The 15732-nt window shown below is 37.6% G+C and overlaps 1 protein-coding gene across 1 annotated transcript in view; it reads right to left on the reverse strand.

The window, feature by feature from the left end:
• Positions 1 to 15732, reverse strand: part of SLC15A5 (solute carrier family 15 member 5) — a 65869-nt gene that overhangs the window by 39025 nt on the left and 11112 nt on the right. The window contains exons 3-5 of the mRNA XM_010988860.3: positions 12535 to 12704; positions 4459 to 4679; positions 39 to 225 (exon numbers count right to left, since the gene is read on the reverse strand). Coding sequence (XP_010987162.2) covers positions 39 to 225; positions 4459 to 4679; positions 12535 to 12704 — 578 coding nt within the window. The remainder of the gene's footprint in view (positions 1 to 38; positions 226 to 4458; positions 4680 to 12534; positions 12705 to 15732) is intronic.

Below are 15732 nucleotides of genomic sequence, written 5' to 3' on the forward strand. Positions count from 1 at the left end.
TTGCAAACAATTGACTTGAAATGGTAGGTTGTACTTACGAATGCATGCCGACAGAAATGGTCCCTCTCTCTTAGAGGGAAACAGGCAGGTGCTGAAATAGTCCATGAAAGGAGCCAGAATTAATAGCGGTAGGATGCTGACGACATTCATTGCTGCAACTGGCAGAGCAGACCCACCCAGGTTCAGGTTGGAATTCATGGTCTGCAGATAATATCCTGAAGGAACCTGAAGGAGGAAAGAGTCATGCATCAAGACGGTGGTTTAAGTCTTTTGGAGAAAGTTCTGTCCCCTCCCTGTACTGAGAACATCTCTGAGCCGGATGTCCCCCCAAGGGTCTTCCAGGTTCTGATTATGAGCTGATAAAGGGCAGAAGGGACTCTGTTTTAGTCCATTGACAGCACTACTAATTATTTATGGGCGCATCTTTTGTCATCTAGTTTATCTTCTTAATTTTCCTCGGAAAAGTAAAAGTGGCCCTAATTTTGTGCTTGGGATGACACATAAGAAATTGAGTAACAAATTTTGCATATAAGCGAATAGGTTTTTCGTTGGCCAAGAATAAAGCAAAAGCCAGTAGAAAGCATGAAAGGCTTTTGTTTTCACCCTGATTAAAAATAGTTTGGGGCTAGACTCGATCCTTTAAATAAGCATTGAGTTTAAGAACAAAACAGATAGGAATGATTTTTTTCCTGAGAAGAGGGGCCCAGTGGGGAAACACATTACTTGTTGGGGGCTGTCTTTGCGGGCTGCCTGGACCAGCCTGGTTTCTAACATGAGCCAAGTAACATGAGAAAAACAGAAAACATACGTGGGTCGATATTCTCTTTTTAAAGTAATTGTGTAGCACTAAAGGACCAAAAAGGGAACTACATGAAAAAAAACATTTGCATCATAAAGTAGCAGAAATTTAAAAAAAAAAAAGTCTGCCTACCCCAAACCCTCAATGCAGTGCTAGAATTTCTTCCTTTCTAAAATAACCCTGGGGGCAGGGGGTTGTAGCTCAAGTGGCAGAGCGCAGGCTTAGCATGCACGAGGTCCTGGGTTCAATCCCCAGTGCCTCCTCTGAAAATAAATAAACCTGATTACCTCCCCCATCCCCCACCAAAACAAAATAATTAAATAATATGATGATAAATAAAATATTTTTAAAAACCTACAAAAATTAATAAAATAGCCCTAATACTAACTAAAACCCTAGCACCAACTTAGAGCCTCTTCACGTATTCCGCACCTCCTGTGAGGTTAGGACATCGGAAAGAAAGCACAGCATTCCAGGAAAGGGGGCAGGTCCCCACTTTTCTAGTTCTTCTGCATTTTGTTGCAATAATCACATCTTTGTCATTATCATCCGTATCACAGGGTATTTCTTTAATTCCCAGTGGCACACCAAGCTACTGAGTGGCGTGACGAGAAGGTCAACTCAAGTCTTGTCCTTGAGGAATGGACTCTCCATTTTTCTTTTTTTGCAGTTCATGAACTACATTAGGATCCTTGCTTTACCTCCTTCCTGGGAGAGCAACCTTGCTCGAACATCCAGATGATAACTGCTTGGTTGAAACCTCCACTAACTCCTCTGTTACCAGTTGCGCCGTTTGAGAGGGTGTGTGGGGAAGCAGAGTTATAAGTCTGCACAGCTGCTAACTACCAATTGGAAAATGAGCTTATTGCCATGTTAACTGCCCAGACCCAGGAACGGATCGTGTCTGCACTGAGAGGCTTTCCGTCTGTATAAAACATGTCCTGGTGTTAATTTATCTTCCAATCTTTAATTTGACCCTTGGGGTTGGAAACAAGGATTGTTTTGGTTGGGTGCAGACGGCAAGAAAGAAGGGAGCATTAGCTAGTTCTGCTCTGGTTCAATAAAATTATTAAGCACGTATCCCCCGATCAGAGGAAAATGAATGATGTTTTTTAAAAAAAAAAAGTGCTGGCAGCAGAACTGCTCTAAGACGGAAAGGCTCCAAGCACAACTTGGAAGTTTCTGTTACTGATTTCAAATGAGAATTATTGTTAATAGGAATAAAGTTATTATCGGCATGAATCATAGACACAGAAACCTGTTAACTTACTAATGTAGCAAATGTACTATTAATCTTTAGTGAAGCAATATTAATATATTGCCTAATCTGAGAAAAGGCTCCAGTGTCTTGAAAGCTTGAAATCATTTCTGCTTCTGCCTCAAGTTCTGAAATCATCCCTTTTTAAAATTTTAAATACTTTTATTTCATACAAGCCTCTGTACTCAGAAGTAATTGCTGTCAATAGAGATTCATTTTCACCTTTGAATGGCCCGTAATGTCAAATGGCAACATCATCGGCCTTAATATCAACGTATTTTAGATGTATGTCTTGGAACTTGAAGGTCAATAATGGCTACTAAACTTAAAATATGGAATTCGATGATGTTTTATTCTTGGTACTCTGATTGCCTTTATACTGGTGATTAATTCATCTGGAGGCAAAAATCTAATTCCAGACCATCCCGGTGCAAGTTTCCTCTACCTCCCTTGAGAAGGACATTCTAGCCATTTTCTTTGAAGTTTCTGGTATAACATTAGGGTATATAATGTTGGAACCTGTATAGTCTGTTCCAAGGAATTTTTTTTAACCCAGCAGCAAGAGGCATAGTGGGTAATAATAGCAAAGTGTGGGCATTGACACCAGCCTGAGGTTGGGACAGGCATTCTACCATATGCCAGCAGGTGACCAAGAGTAAGCTGCAAGTTGCTTAATGTCTCTGGGCCTCAGATTTAGGATAATAATATCAACCCTGTAGGCTTGCCGTGGGGATTAAATTAGACATTGTGAAGTCATCTTTTAGAAGCTATGAGACATATTGGCAGTCAACAAGTATTAGTGTTTGCTCTTTGCAATAAACTGGGCGTCTGGATTTGGTGAGATGCTTAAAAATAGTTTATCAAAATTTATTGTGATCTATGTCCAGTTTAAAAATAAATGACAATTTGCAGAGAAGCCTCGAACTGAGTCAAAAGAAACGCGAAGCGTCGCTACGTCATGAAGGGAAGAGTCAGTCATTTGTCATTTTGCACAGAAGGTTCGAGGCTCCCTGTGGACCACTTAGTAATTTCATGCTCATGATTAATTTCTCCATGCTAAGATGCTTTTATGATATTAGTGATCATACATACGGGTAATACTTTTGTGTCTTTGTGCCAGCTACTGTGCTGGAGTCAAGAGGGAGGTTGAATCTGCTAAACCCACCTAGTTTTCATGCATTGTTTAGAACAAGGACAGCAACTTTCTGTAAAGGGTCAGACAGAAAATATTTCAATGTATGGATTCTATTGCAACTCCTTAATTGCTGTTTTGATGGCTAAGCAGATCCAGCATGACAAACAAACAAGAGTGGCCATGCTCCAATAAAGCTTTATTTATGGACACCGAATTTCATATTTTGTGTAATTTTCATGTGCCACAAAATATTTTTTTTCTTTTCATTTTTAAAAACCATATAGGAATGTAAAAATCTTCTTACCTTGCAAGACATCTGAAAAAGGCAGTGGGCTGCATTTGGATTGCATGACAGTAATTTCCTGACCCCTGGTTTAGAGGAGCAAGCATTTTGGACTAAGACTCAGAATGTAGATTCTGCCTTTCCTTTTACTATTATCCACTGTGTGACCTACTTGTCCCTTTCAAAATCACTTACTTTTTCTGAGCCTCAGTTTCCTTCTCAACAATGACGCAGTCGAGTAAGTTAATCTCTAAGGTTTTTTTTTTCCCAGCTCTGTTCCATGATTTAAGAATATAACTCACTCATTACCCGTCTAATTCCAAGGTACAGGTTAGCAATGAAGAGAGTCCCAAATTCCTTCAAAGACTTTTATAATCATTTCAATTTCTTTCATAACTAAGTTAGTCTTTAACCATTACCATGTTAAAATTGTTTTTAAGTCACATATATTTACAAAGAGTACTTTGGACTTAGTATTTTCCGTCTGATTTCTTCACAGCATAGGGACTGATTCACCAAGGGAACTAGGAGTGGGTGGGGTAAGACTCACTTGCTCATTAGTATTTACACTTAAGAGCACAATGGAAGTGTTACTCAAATCAACCAATTTAGCTACCTGTTAGTACAGGTTTTAAAGGCTTGATCAAAGAGGAACTTTGACTAAAAGGAAGTGGATAATTGGCCAGAGATCTCAAATTTTCATGTGTTATTCTTAGGTCTCACAACTACATTCTCTGAAGTGTTGCCTGCACCTACTGAGGGCCCCGTATAGTTCTACAGGACAAACGTCACACGCGGGTTCTCCTCAGGTATGCCTCTGCCTGCCCCGACTTAGCTCCTAAAATCAGAGCCTGTAATCGTTAGAAACATTTATAGGATAACTGCCTAATGAACTGTGTGGGCTGAAAAGAAGTGTTTACTCGTAACGTTAACATGCAGGTGTTTTATTATTGCTGTGGGTAGTATTCATTACCCGTCCTTACCTGCATAATGCACGTTCTGTAGAGGAGCTGAAAAAAGAAGAGAGGGAGAAGGGTGAAGAAAAATTTTGTGTCCTCCACGTGGAGCTCACTGTAGCGGCCGCCGAGTTTCGCCTTGGCGTGGTCTAACCAGCTGCTCACGCCTCTGCTGGGATGGCAGCGTCGCAGACAGCACGTTTTCAGGGCGTTAACGAACACCCCAAATGGTGTCAGGAGGGAACAGCCTGTAAATAATCAGAAGTATTATGTATTAGTAAAGGAATTGTCCTTCGGTTTTCCAAAATGTCAATCAGAAAGGCGACAGTTGTAAAGGATGAAGGGCAGTAAAGAGGCTGAGAAGAGTTAAGCACCCAAGGGGCTGAATTCAAAGGGACAAGCCTCTGACACGGGTTCCGGTGTCCTGGTGACCAGCCCAAGGTGGCGCCTGACAGCTGGTGTAAAAAATGAAAAAGATGAGATCAATAGAAACATATTAAAAAGAGAGGAGAGGTGACAAAATAAAGCACCAAAGTAAAAGATTTCAGAATCTCTCAGAAGCCTCTAACTCAGTAATGAATAAGACAACCTGAACGTTCTTTTAAAGCCCTAACACAAAGAACTGGTACTGTTTTTTAATATAAATTGCCATATAAATAATCCTCACTTTCCTTGTCAGATAGAAGGTAGCTCCTTATTTTGACATGTAGATGAAGGGAAATATATTCTCTGCTTTGACTTTATCCTTGAATTTCAGACATAAGGTTAAACTTTGAACTCTTCAAATGACTTTATATATGTTGATAGTGTCACTGAAAGTTCAGATTAGATTAGTTGGCTTTTGACTTTTCCAGTAGTTTCCTCTGGGTTTATGTGGCTGTCGCTTTAGCATCAGAAGCATTTTATTGCTTTAGAGGCTGGCAATCACTTGCTGCTAGTGATTTGCAACCTCATTGTTGCTTCTTTTATGATCTTTCAGATTCCACCTCTTCTTTGACTCCATTAGGACTTCCTGATACCATGGCAGATAAGAGAACCCGGTTTAGTATAGCAGTTCAGCCGTGCCATCGTGATTGTTACAATTTTTCACAGCACTCCTTCTGACCAGATAAACCCTTCCACAAATTACAGAGACACCAAGCCACGGGTGCGGGATCAATGGTAAAATAAATATGAACGTGTTTGAGTTTCAAGAGCGCTGCTGTAGAAACTCAAAGTACAGTTCGATCATCATTTCGATTATGCTCAAGTTTCCTGTAGTAAAATTCTAGATGAAGTGCATTCTAACCAAGTTCGTTTAAGTGCCAGGGAGTATTGGTTTTTATATTTAAATAAAGAATATTTATGAATATTTCTTTCTATGGTTATAGAGTGATTATATTGATTTGATCTGGTCTCTTCTTTGAGAGTCGTAAAAGACCTATTATGTCAGCCTTTGATTAATCGAGGAAGCTGAGGGCCTGGTAATTGAATATGAAGCCTTTCACCTCTAAGTCACTGAATCAAATCCAGCCCAAACTGGTAGTGACCAAGAATGATTACAGCAGAGGCTTTTTGGTGGCCTCTGGGAAGTGTGTTGAGGTCAAGTGGAAGTGTGTCGGGATAACTGCTGACGAGAGATAGGCTCATATCTATAGTCCCTCCTGTCTCTTCGTAGTCACCGTTGCCACACATAGATGACAGGCCCCGGAACGGAGAAGGCCAAGGGACAGAAGCACCTGTGAGTGGCCACGGTTTGTGTCTCTTAACCAAGGAGTAATCGGGACATCTCTATGATGGCAGGAAGAACCGCTCTGTCAGGAGACTTACCCAGCTATTTCAATTCATTTACTTAAGATTTCAGTGAGATGAGAACTAGGAAGGCCTTGACGAGCAGTCTAGAGACTGAGTTTGCACACGTCTGGGCTGGGAGGCTGGACTTGCTGACGTTTCGTTATGCTCTTGTCCCTGCTGCCAGTCAACATGCTCTCTGCTCAACTCTTGCAAAACAGTGGATGGTAGGGTTATTACTGGCATTGATCCAACCTACTCTGTGCTTTCAAATAGGCTTTATTATTAAACGATCACTATTTGCAGAATGGAAGGCTGTTTCCATAGTCTCCCCAGTTTGCTTCCTGTGTTTTAAATTCAGGATTTTATTGAATACAATACATTTTAAACTCACTATTTCTTTTTCACACAAACAAGTCACTAGTTGTTGCAAGATAAATTTGGATCTACTTTCATGCATGATAAATTGTTACCTGCAATCTTATTAAGTAGTTAAAATATCACTATTGTATTATTTCTAAAGGAAGGTAGCTCGGATTTGTGCTTCTGAAACTGTGATAAAAGATTTTTTTTTAAATTTCTCAACTATCATGGTCAATACGTTTGTAAAATATAATAAATTGAAGTACCTAAAGGGTAAAATAAAAAACAAAGACATACAAAAGTAAAGTCCTGATATTTAGACTGTTAACGTCAACAGGCGTAAGATGTAGCTTTCCATAATATTTGTACATGTTTTCTCTCAGTGTCTATGTTTACCTTGCTGCGTACTAGTAACAAACAGTTCGTGATCAGCACTGGTCCGTGGGCCAGATTTTGAGTAGCGCTGGCTTCAACAGAATACACACTTTGAAAAATGAATTTCTTTAAATATGTAAAATTGTAGCTGATAGGACAATATGAAGCAACGAAAACAAAATGGTTAAGAACAAGCAGTGATTAAGTACGAATAAGGTCTAAAATTTTAGTCAGCCCTGCAAATGTTTATAACTGATGCCAAACAAACATGAATGCAATCATTCATTCATTCAATGTATTTATTACGTACCTACTGTGTGCCAGGGACTTACCTAGGCCATAAGAATATATCAGTGAACAGGATCTACAGATTCATGAGTTTTTGTTCTGGTTGGGAAGATGCTAAACAAGCAGGGAACTATTAGGTGAGTCCAATGATGGAAACAAAATAAACTGATAATATAGAGACCGATTGTGGTGTAGGGTGTAGAGAAGCACTAAAGAGCTGAAATTTGAACTGAGGATTGAATAGACTGGAAATAGGCAAAAAGGCTTGGAGGAAGCATGTAGTAGGCATGTCATGAGGTAGAGTTGAGCTGGGAGAGGTTCAGGAACAGTAAAGGCCAATATTGGAAGGAGATGAGGTCCAAGAGCTGGTCAGGGTCAGACTTCACAGGCCAAAGTAAAGAGCTTGGAGTTTATTCTCAGTGTTATGGGGAACCATTAAGAAGTTTTATGCAGAGTAGAAATAGGATATGATGTATATTTCTTAAAAGTGACTCTGGAACTCTGGTAACTGTGTGGATAATGAATTTTAAGGAACAAGAGGGGAAGCTGGACGACAGCCAAGAAGTAGTGGTGACCTGGACACACAAGTAGCAAGAAGAGAAGTGAACAGAATGGGATGTGTTGTTGAACAATCAGTAGGTTTTTCTGATGTGGGGAGAGGTTGAAGAAATGAGATTTGAGGATGCTACTTTTTCCCCCTTAAAAGACTGGGTGTTGGTGACTTACATGGAGATGGAGAAGACAAGAAAGGAATCAAGTTGAGTGAATCAAGAGTTGAGTTTTGACAATGAGGTATCACCTCACGCCAGTCAAAATGGTGATCACTAAAAAGTCTACAAAGAATAAATGCTGGAGAAGGTGTGGAGAAAAAGGAACCCTCCTACACTGTTGGTGGGAATGTAAATTGGTGCAGCTGCTATGGAGAACAGTATGGAGGTTCCTTAAAAAACTAAAAATAGACTTATCATGTGCTTCAGCAATCCTACTCCTGGGAATATATCTGGAGAAAATTCTAATTCAAAGAGATACATGCACCCCAATGTTCCAAGCAGCACTATTTACAATAGCCAAGTCATGGAAGCAACAAAAATGTCTATCAACAGATGAATGGATAAAGAAGATTATACACACACACATACACACATACACACGCGCGCGCACACACACACACTGGAATATTACTTAGCCATAAAAAAGAATGAAATAATACCATTTGCAGCAACATGAATGGACCTAGAGATTAGCATACTAAGTGAATTAAGTCAGACAGAGAAAAACAAATATCCTATGTCACCTATATGTGAAATATGAAAAAAATGACACAAATTAACTTATTTACAAAACAGAAATAGACTCAGAGACATAGAAAACAAATTTATGGTTACCAAACAGGAAAAGGGAGGGAGGGGTAAACTAGGAGTTTGAGATGAATATATACATACCCCTATTTATAAAACAGAAAAACAGGGACCTACTATATAGCACAGGGAACTGTATTCAATACCTTGTAATAATCTATAATGGAAAAGAATCTGAAAAGAATATAAATAAATAAATATATGTATGTATGTATGACTGAAACCAACACAACATTGTAAATCAACTATACTTCAATTTTAAAAAGTGAGATTTGAAAAAAAATACTTAAAAAAGAAAAAGAGTTGAGTTTCGATCAGGTTAAATTTGAGATGACTGCTAGATAACCGAGTCAAAATGTTGAATAGGAAGTCAGATATATGAGTTTCAAGGTGAGGAGAGAGGTCAAATGAAATTGAATGTTCTGTGTTTAGTTGGCATTAAAAGCTGTGGGACTAGAGATTACTTAAGGGAAGGGAAGGGGAGGGGAGGGGAGAACGCGGTCCCTGCAATGGATCCTAGGGCTCCGGATCAATTAGGAGATCCTCAGAGGAGAAGAGTCTGCCAAGGAGGAAGAGTGGACAGTGTACTAGACGTGTTGTAAGTCAGAAGGAAGGGGAAGTAATAAACCTAAATTGATCAGCTGGACTGAGAGGGAGCCATTAAGTTAGAGAGGTCAAGAAAAGCAGCTCTACAGTAATGTGTCTACCCGAGGGGAGCAGCCATTGTCCTGTCAGACAGTTATCGCTGATTGTTAGGAGGGCTATCCTGTTGAAACCATCTACATCTAAACATCACACTGCCTTCCCAGATTAATCTATTAGCCTTAATAGAAAACATATACCTTCTGTACAAATAATTTTGGGTGTAGTCTTGTAGACTCAGCCTTAAAAAAAATCCATTGTCATTATAATTCGCAAATTGCTTTTCTGCACCAGGAGCAGAAAGGGGAAGTTGAGAAAAAAAACTGGAATGAAAATGCAACTGGGACATCAAGCTCCAGTTTGAATGTGCGGGGTAAACACACCAGGCATGCAAATTTTAAAATAAAACAGATGAGCTATTTTAAATGCTTTTGCAAAACTTAAAGATTGTAGCCATTACTATCAAAAAAAAAAAAAAACTTTAGAAAGCTATTTTTCTATTCTTTGTACCTTTAAGTCCTTGGCTCTGATGTTCTGCTCCTCTGACCTTGATCTAATCACGAATATCTATGCTACTTAATTATAATAATAAAAAAAGCCTACATTGCACTCTAGATGGTAGATGCACAGTTTTTTCTTCTTTGGTCACCTGCCAGTTCTCAAAATTATAGCAGTGGGAAGAAATGCAAATGAAGACCGTGCTTGGCAGCCAAACATAATGGAATGCATGGTCCACATTTGAAAAGTTACCTTAAAATAAAAGATAGCATATAAAAAATCATTTCTTTAAGGTCACCTATAACTTTGAATTACAGCTTGGGGGAATTTCCAATCTAGTCATCAGAGAGGAAGAAGCCAAAATAAGGATTATATACTTTGGTAGAAGGAAGACAGGAGTTTCACTTCATCACAGTTGGGTGAGCTTATAACTTGGACATAGAAAACAAAACAAAACAAAACGAACTCCAGATTATTCATTTTCTAGGGTATTGTGTAAAGTAAACCACTGGTGAACGTTTTCTATTAAAATTTTACTTGCACCTTATATAATTTTTTTCTTGGAAATGTCCAAATCAAGGTTAACTTATCACAGAGATGTAAAAGTAAATATATATATACATGAGTACCAAAAGAAAATATGAATGAATTCCTTTATCATCTGGGAGTGAGGAAAACTGTTTCATCATGATTCAAAATCTAGAATCAATAAAGGAGAAGATTGATAATTTTGATTATAAACATAAACCATACAAAAGACAAAGCAAACAATGTAAGTCTTGTGCATGGATAATAACATAAGAAGCAAAGTTAAAATATATATGGCAAATGGGGAATAATATTTGCAACTTTTATCCCAGACAATGGAGTAATAACTTCAATATATAGAAATCTTCTAAAAATTGAAAAAAGTCTATGACCCAACCGAAAAAAACAACGGGCTAGATATATGAACAGGTAGTTCCCTGAAAAAAATACAAATTGCTCTACAATGAAAAGAGGTTCAGTTTCTCTCATAATAAGAAAAGTGTCCATTACAACCTCAGTGAGATTGCATTTCCCACCCTCAATTTGGCAAAGGTCCAAAAGTTTGACAACAGACTCTGCTGGAGAGACTGTAGGAAAATAGGCATTCTCATACATTTTTGGTGGAAATACAGCATGGTAAAACCACTATAAAAGGGAATTTGGCAATACATAGCAAAATTATCTATAGAATCACTTTTTGACTTAGTAATCCAACTTGTAAGAATCTATCCTAAAGATCTGCTGGAGAAAAAATGCAGACAGGTATGTACCAAGCTATTCATTAGAACCTATTTAACGTAGCAAAAGTGAAGAGACAACCCAAATGCCCATCAATATAAGACCAGTAAAATACATAATGGTTACCTCACAATGGAGTACTATACAGCTATAAAAAGGAATGAGGAATATTTTTATATATAGTTACGAAGCAATCCCTGGGTTACATTAAAATAAAAAAGCAGGTTAAAAAAAGGTAAATAATATGCTACAGTTCATATAAGGAGCAGGGAAAATATATACACATATGCAGAGATACATAGACATATATACAATTTTAATATTTTCTTAATTTAAAAAATGAGAGGATAATTCCTTAAAAATATGTGAATAGACACCTAAAGGAATCAAGGGGATATAAGAATATAATTTTTGTTTGTACATGAATTTTATTTTTTTTTATTGAAATACAGTCGGTTTGCAGTGTTGTGTTTCTGATGTACTCCACAGTGATTCAGGTATAGATACATATTTCTCTTTTTTTTATTTTCATTATATGCTATTACAAGGTATTGAATATACTTCCCTGTGCTATACAGTAGGACCTTGTTTATTTATTTTATGTATAGCAGTTAGTATCTGCCAATCCTGAACTCCTAATTTATCCTTCCACCCATTCCTTCACTCCTGGAAGCCATGTTTGTTTTCTATATACATGAATTTTAGATACATGAAACTCTTTATGATTTAAAACAAAATTAAATTTTATTATGAAGGAATTTTGCTAAAAAAAAATAAAATCTGAATCTAATCAAGGATCTATGTCTATCAGACAACTTAGAGGAGATAAAGAAGAGAAAATCTTATTGGATGACAGCATGTGGATGTCATCAGCAAAATCCAGACTATGGGAGATGCTCCGTGCAATGCTCAGATGACTTTAAAACAAACTGAAAAGAGAGAGACTGAGATGGAAGAGGGGAATATATATGGGTTCAGGGACATAGCTGCTCTTTGGAGTACACAGGCCTCATCTGTATTTGATTTGAACAAATTACAAAACAAAACAAAATAAACACATTTTTAAAATAGAAACAATCAGAGAGATTTTAACAGCAACCAGACACAACTTGATTAAGTTAACAAAGTCTGTGTGTGTGAATGACACTGTTATTATACTTTAAAAGTATTTAAAAGTCTTTCTATACTCACACATAAGACATGCTTCAGCATTACAGGTTGGGATGGGGAAAAAGTGAGTGGTGATGAACTGAGAACTGCTGAAGCTGAGAGTTAGACAGATGGGGTTCATATGTGACTTTTTTTTCTACTTTGGTTTATGTTAAAAATATTCCACTATTAAAACTGTTTTAACAAGGGAAAAATAAAAGAAGATAGAGATTATTGCTCTCCTTACAGACTCTGTTGCTTTCAAGTGTAATAACTGGCAGAGTCTACAAATTCTGAGTTGAAAGAGAAGTTATAGGGACTCAGAGAGGAAGGAGATGTGTTCAAGAAAACCATAAGAACCAAAAAATATTAACGTAAAGGGTGATTTACTTACATTTTTCTGGCTGATAGATCAGGTTATAGCGCATCATATGGAAAGTTATCAGAGCCATAAGTGTAGACATAAAAGGAATGAGTAAAACCAGGGCCGAGGCCCCTGAGTGCTGGATATAAGATATTCCCAGAAAGACAATAGTTGCATTTAGGTTCATGATCCAGTAAAACCTAGGATACAGAGACAAAAATAGAATTACCATTGGGCTACTTCAGATACCAATGCCTAATATATTTGAAGCTTTTAATAAGTAAAAGCTCTAAAATAGTGGCATGGTAGCTGAACTAGATTTTGCAAATATTGTCTATTAGCTTTTTTAAAATTTTGTACAATTTTAAAGGTTACTTTCCATTTACAATTATCACAAAATATTGGCTATATTCCCCACATTGTACAGTATATCCTTGAGCCTGTCTTGCACCCAATAGTTTGTACCTCCCACTCCCCCCAACCCTTTATTCCTCCTCCCTCCCCATAACCACTAGTTTAGTCTCTGTGTCTGTGAGCCTGCTTCTTATTTTTATTATATTCACTAGTTTGTTGTAGTTTTTAGACTCCACATATAAGTGATATCATATAGTATTTGTCTTTCTCTATTTGACTCATTTCACTTAGCATAATGCCCTCCAAGTCCAAACAGGTTGCTGCAAAAGGCAAAATTTTGTTCTTTTTGTGGCTGAGTAGTATTCCATTGTGTGTGTGTGTCACATGTGCAGACACACATACATATATGTATATATCGCATCTTCTTTATGCATTCATTGGTTGATGGACACTTAGGTTGTTTCCATATCTTGGCAATTGTAAATAATGCTGCTATGAACATTGGGGTGAATATATCTTTTCAAATTACTGTGTTTGTTTTTGTCGGATATATACCCAGGAGTAGAATTGCTGGGTCTATGGTAGCTCTATTTTTAGTTTTTTGAGAAACCTCGCTACTGTTTTCCACAGTGGCTGCAGCAATTTACATTCCCACCAGTAGAGTGCGAAGGTTCCCTTTTCTCCACACCCTCACCAGCATTTGTTATTTGTGTTCTTTTTGATGATAGCCATTCTGACTGGTGTGAGGTGACATCTCAGTGTGGCTTTGATTTGCGTTTCCCTGATGCTTAGTGATGTTGAGTATCTTTTCATGTGCCTGTTGGCCATCTGCATTTCGTTTATTAACTTTCTTACTAAGTGAATACACATGGGCCATGTCGTCTCAGTTTCATTATCCATTTAGAATGGATGTATTAAGAGCAGGTTCTCTTTTCTCTAAAGCAGAAGTTGACAAACTTTTCTGTAAAGGGCCTGATATAAACGTTTTAGGCTTTGCAAGTCATATAGTCTCTACAGCAGCAAGTCAACTCTGTTGTAACTCTAAAGAAGCCACAGACAACACCTGAATATTGAATACACGCCTGGTGAACCTGGGAAAGTTTACATAGTTAAAGAGTTGAATCTTCCTATTTATTTCACTTTTGCCCTCATTGTTAGCAAAAGGAAAACCCAGACAACTCATTGCTCTCCTGTCTCAGGTTCTAGGATCTCTAGACAGAGTCTGCCTTCTTTCTACCTTTTAGAATCTTCCATGTTGATTTGTTGTGTTATGTCCAGGGTTCTTTAGATGTAAAAAGGAGGACCTGGAAGGAATGGGGCTACTGTCTTGGTCTGTCCTGGAATCCCTCTATGATTTTTCATTCGGGTTCGCTTATCTTCCTGTTATTGATTTGTAAAAGTTCTTTATATGTTCTTGTGGCATGTTTGTCAAATATATATCCTACAAATGTTTTCTCCCTGTCTGTGGCTTGCCTCATTATTTTCTTAGTGAAATCTTTTGATAAGCAAGTTTTTAATTTTAATTAATTTCAACATTCATCAGTTTTTATTGGCTCATGTCTTTTGTGCCCTATGTAAAGACTACTTCCTAAGCATATGTCACAAATATCCTTTTATTTTTTAGCAGTTTTATGGTTTTAGATCTCTATGAAAGGTCAGTGATCCACTTTGAATTAATTTTTCAGTCAGGAGTCATGGGCTAATTTTTTCCTATAGGATATCCAGTTATTCTAGAATTTATTGAGAAGATAATCTTTTCCCCATTGAATATTTCGGCACATTTGTTGAAAATCAGTTGACCTGAGAATTGGTCTTTTTTCTGGTTCTCAGTTCTATTCTGCTAATCTGCCCTTACACTAATACCATACTATCTTTATTCCTGTTGCTTTTTTCTTTATTTTTTAAAACAGTTTTATTGAGACATAACTGAGATATGATAAACTGCATTACTTAAACTGCACAATTTGATAAGTTTTGAATGCACGTGCCCCCATGAAATGATCACCCCATTCAAGATGATGAACATAAACTCTCAGGAACTGACCTAGGAAAGTAATCCAGTGTCCAACATGGCCATGCTGAGTAAACCGATTTATTGTAATCCACTAACAATAGTGTATTGATCACACTGCAGGGGAGGTACGAAGTTAGAATTTCCTAGGACAACTGGAAATTGTCGTTAGGCTCAGCCTCAGATCTTCCCTGGGGGCTGTTGCAAGCTGCACTCTTGAGTTGTGGCTGTAGCCCCCAAGGGAAGTGGGGCTGCAGGCAATGTTACAGTCTTTCAATCTCTAAGAAACTCTTTTTTTCAAATGCTAAGTATTGCTCAGAAAATCCAAGAGGACTCCATATGACTCTTCAGGACACCACAGAGAGACGTAAACTGAGTTGCTCTGAAGAGGGTCAAGGAAAATTACAATTCTTCCAAGGCTGACATCTTGTGAAATGTACTTAGAAACCAAAGAATTATAGTGCTGAATGTCTACGGAAAGGAAGAGATTACATATAAAGTACTGAGTGTATTTTAACAAATGCCACCGAACCTACTTGATTGTGTAATTTTCTGAAAGAATTACCTAGTACAATCATGTTTTATATATGTCTTTGTTGATCCATGGACAGGACAAGCCATAGATAATTAAGGGTGAAATTGTATATGTATCAACTGTAAAAAAAAACAAGAAATAAAAAGCCACAGTCTTCAAACTCACCATTAAGACTCCTTTCATCTCATAGCTCACCAGCAAATTGAATATATAAAGCACCTCTCACACAGAAAGTCAGAGAGCAAAGCACTAAAGCAAAACAAATACCAGTGATTAAGGAAAATTGAAAGCAGCAGTAAAAATATGTTTCTTTAGTCTACGTTTAAAC

The sequence above is a fragment of the Camelus dromedarius genome, chromosome 25 (genome assembly GCF_036321535.1).
Source record: "Camelus dromedarius isolate mCamDro1 chromosome 25, mCamDro1.pat, whole genome shotgun sequence".
NCBI lineage: Eukaryota > Metazoa > Chordata > Mammalia > Artiodactyla > Camelidae > Camelus > Camelus dromedarius.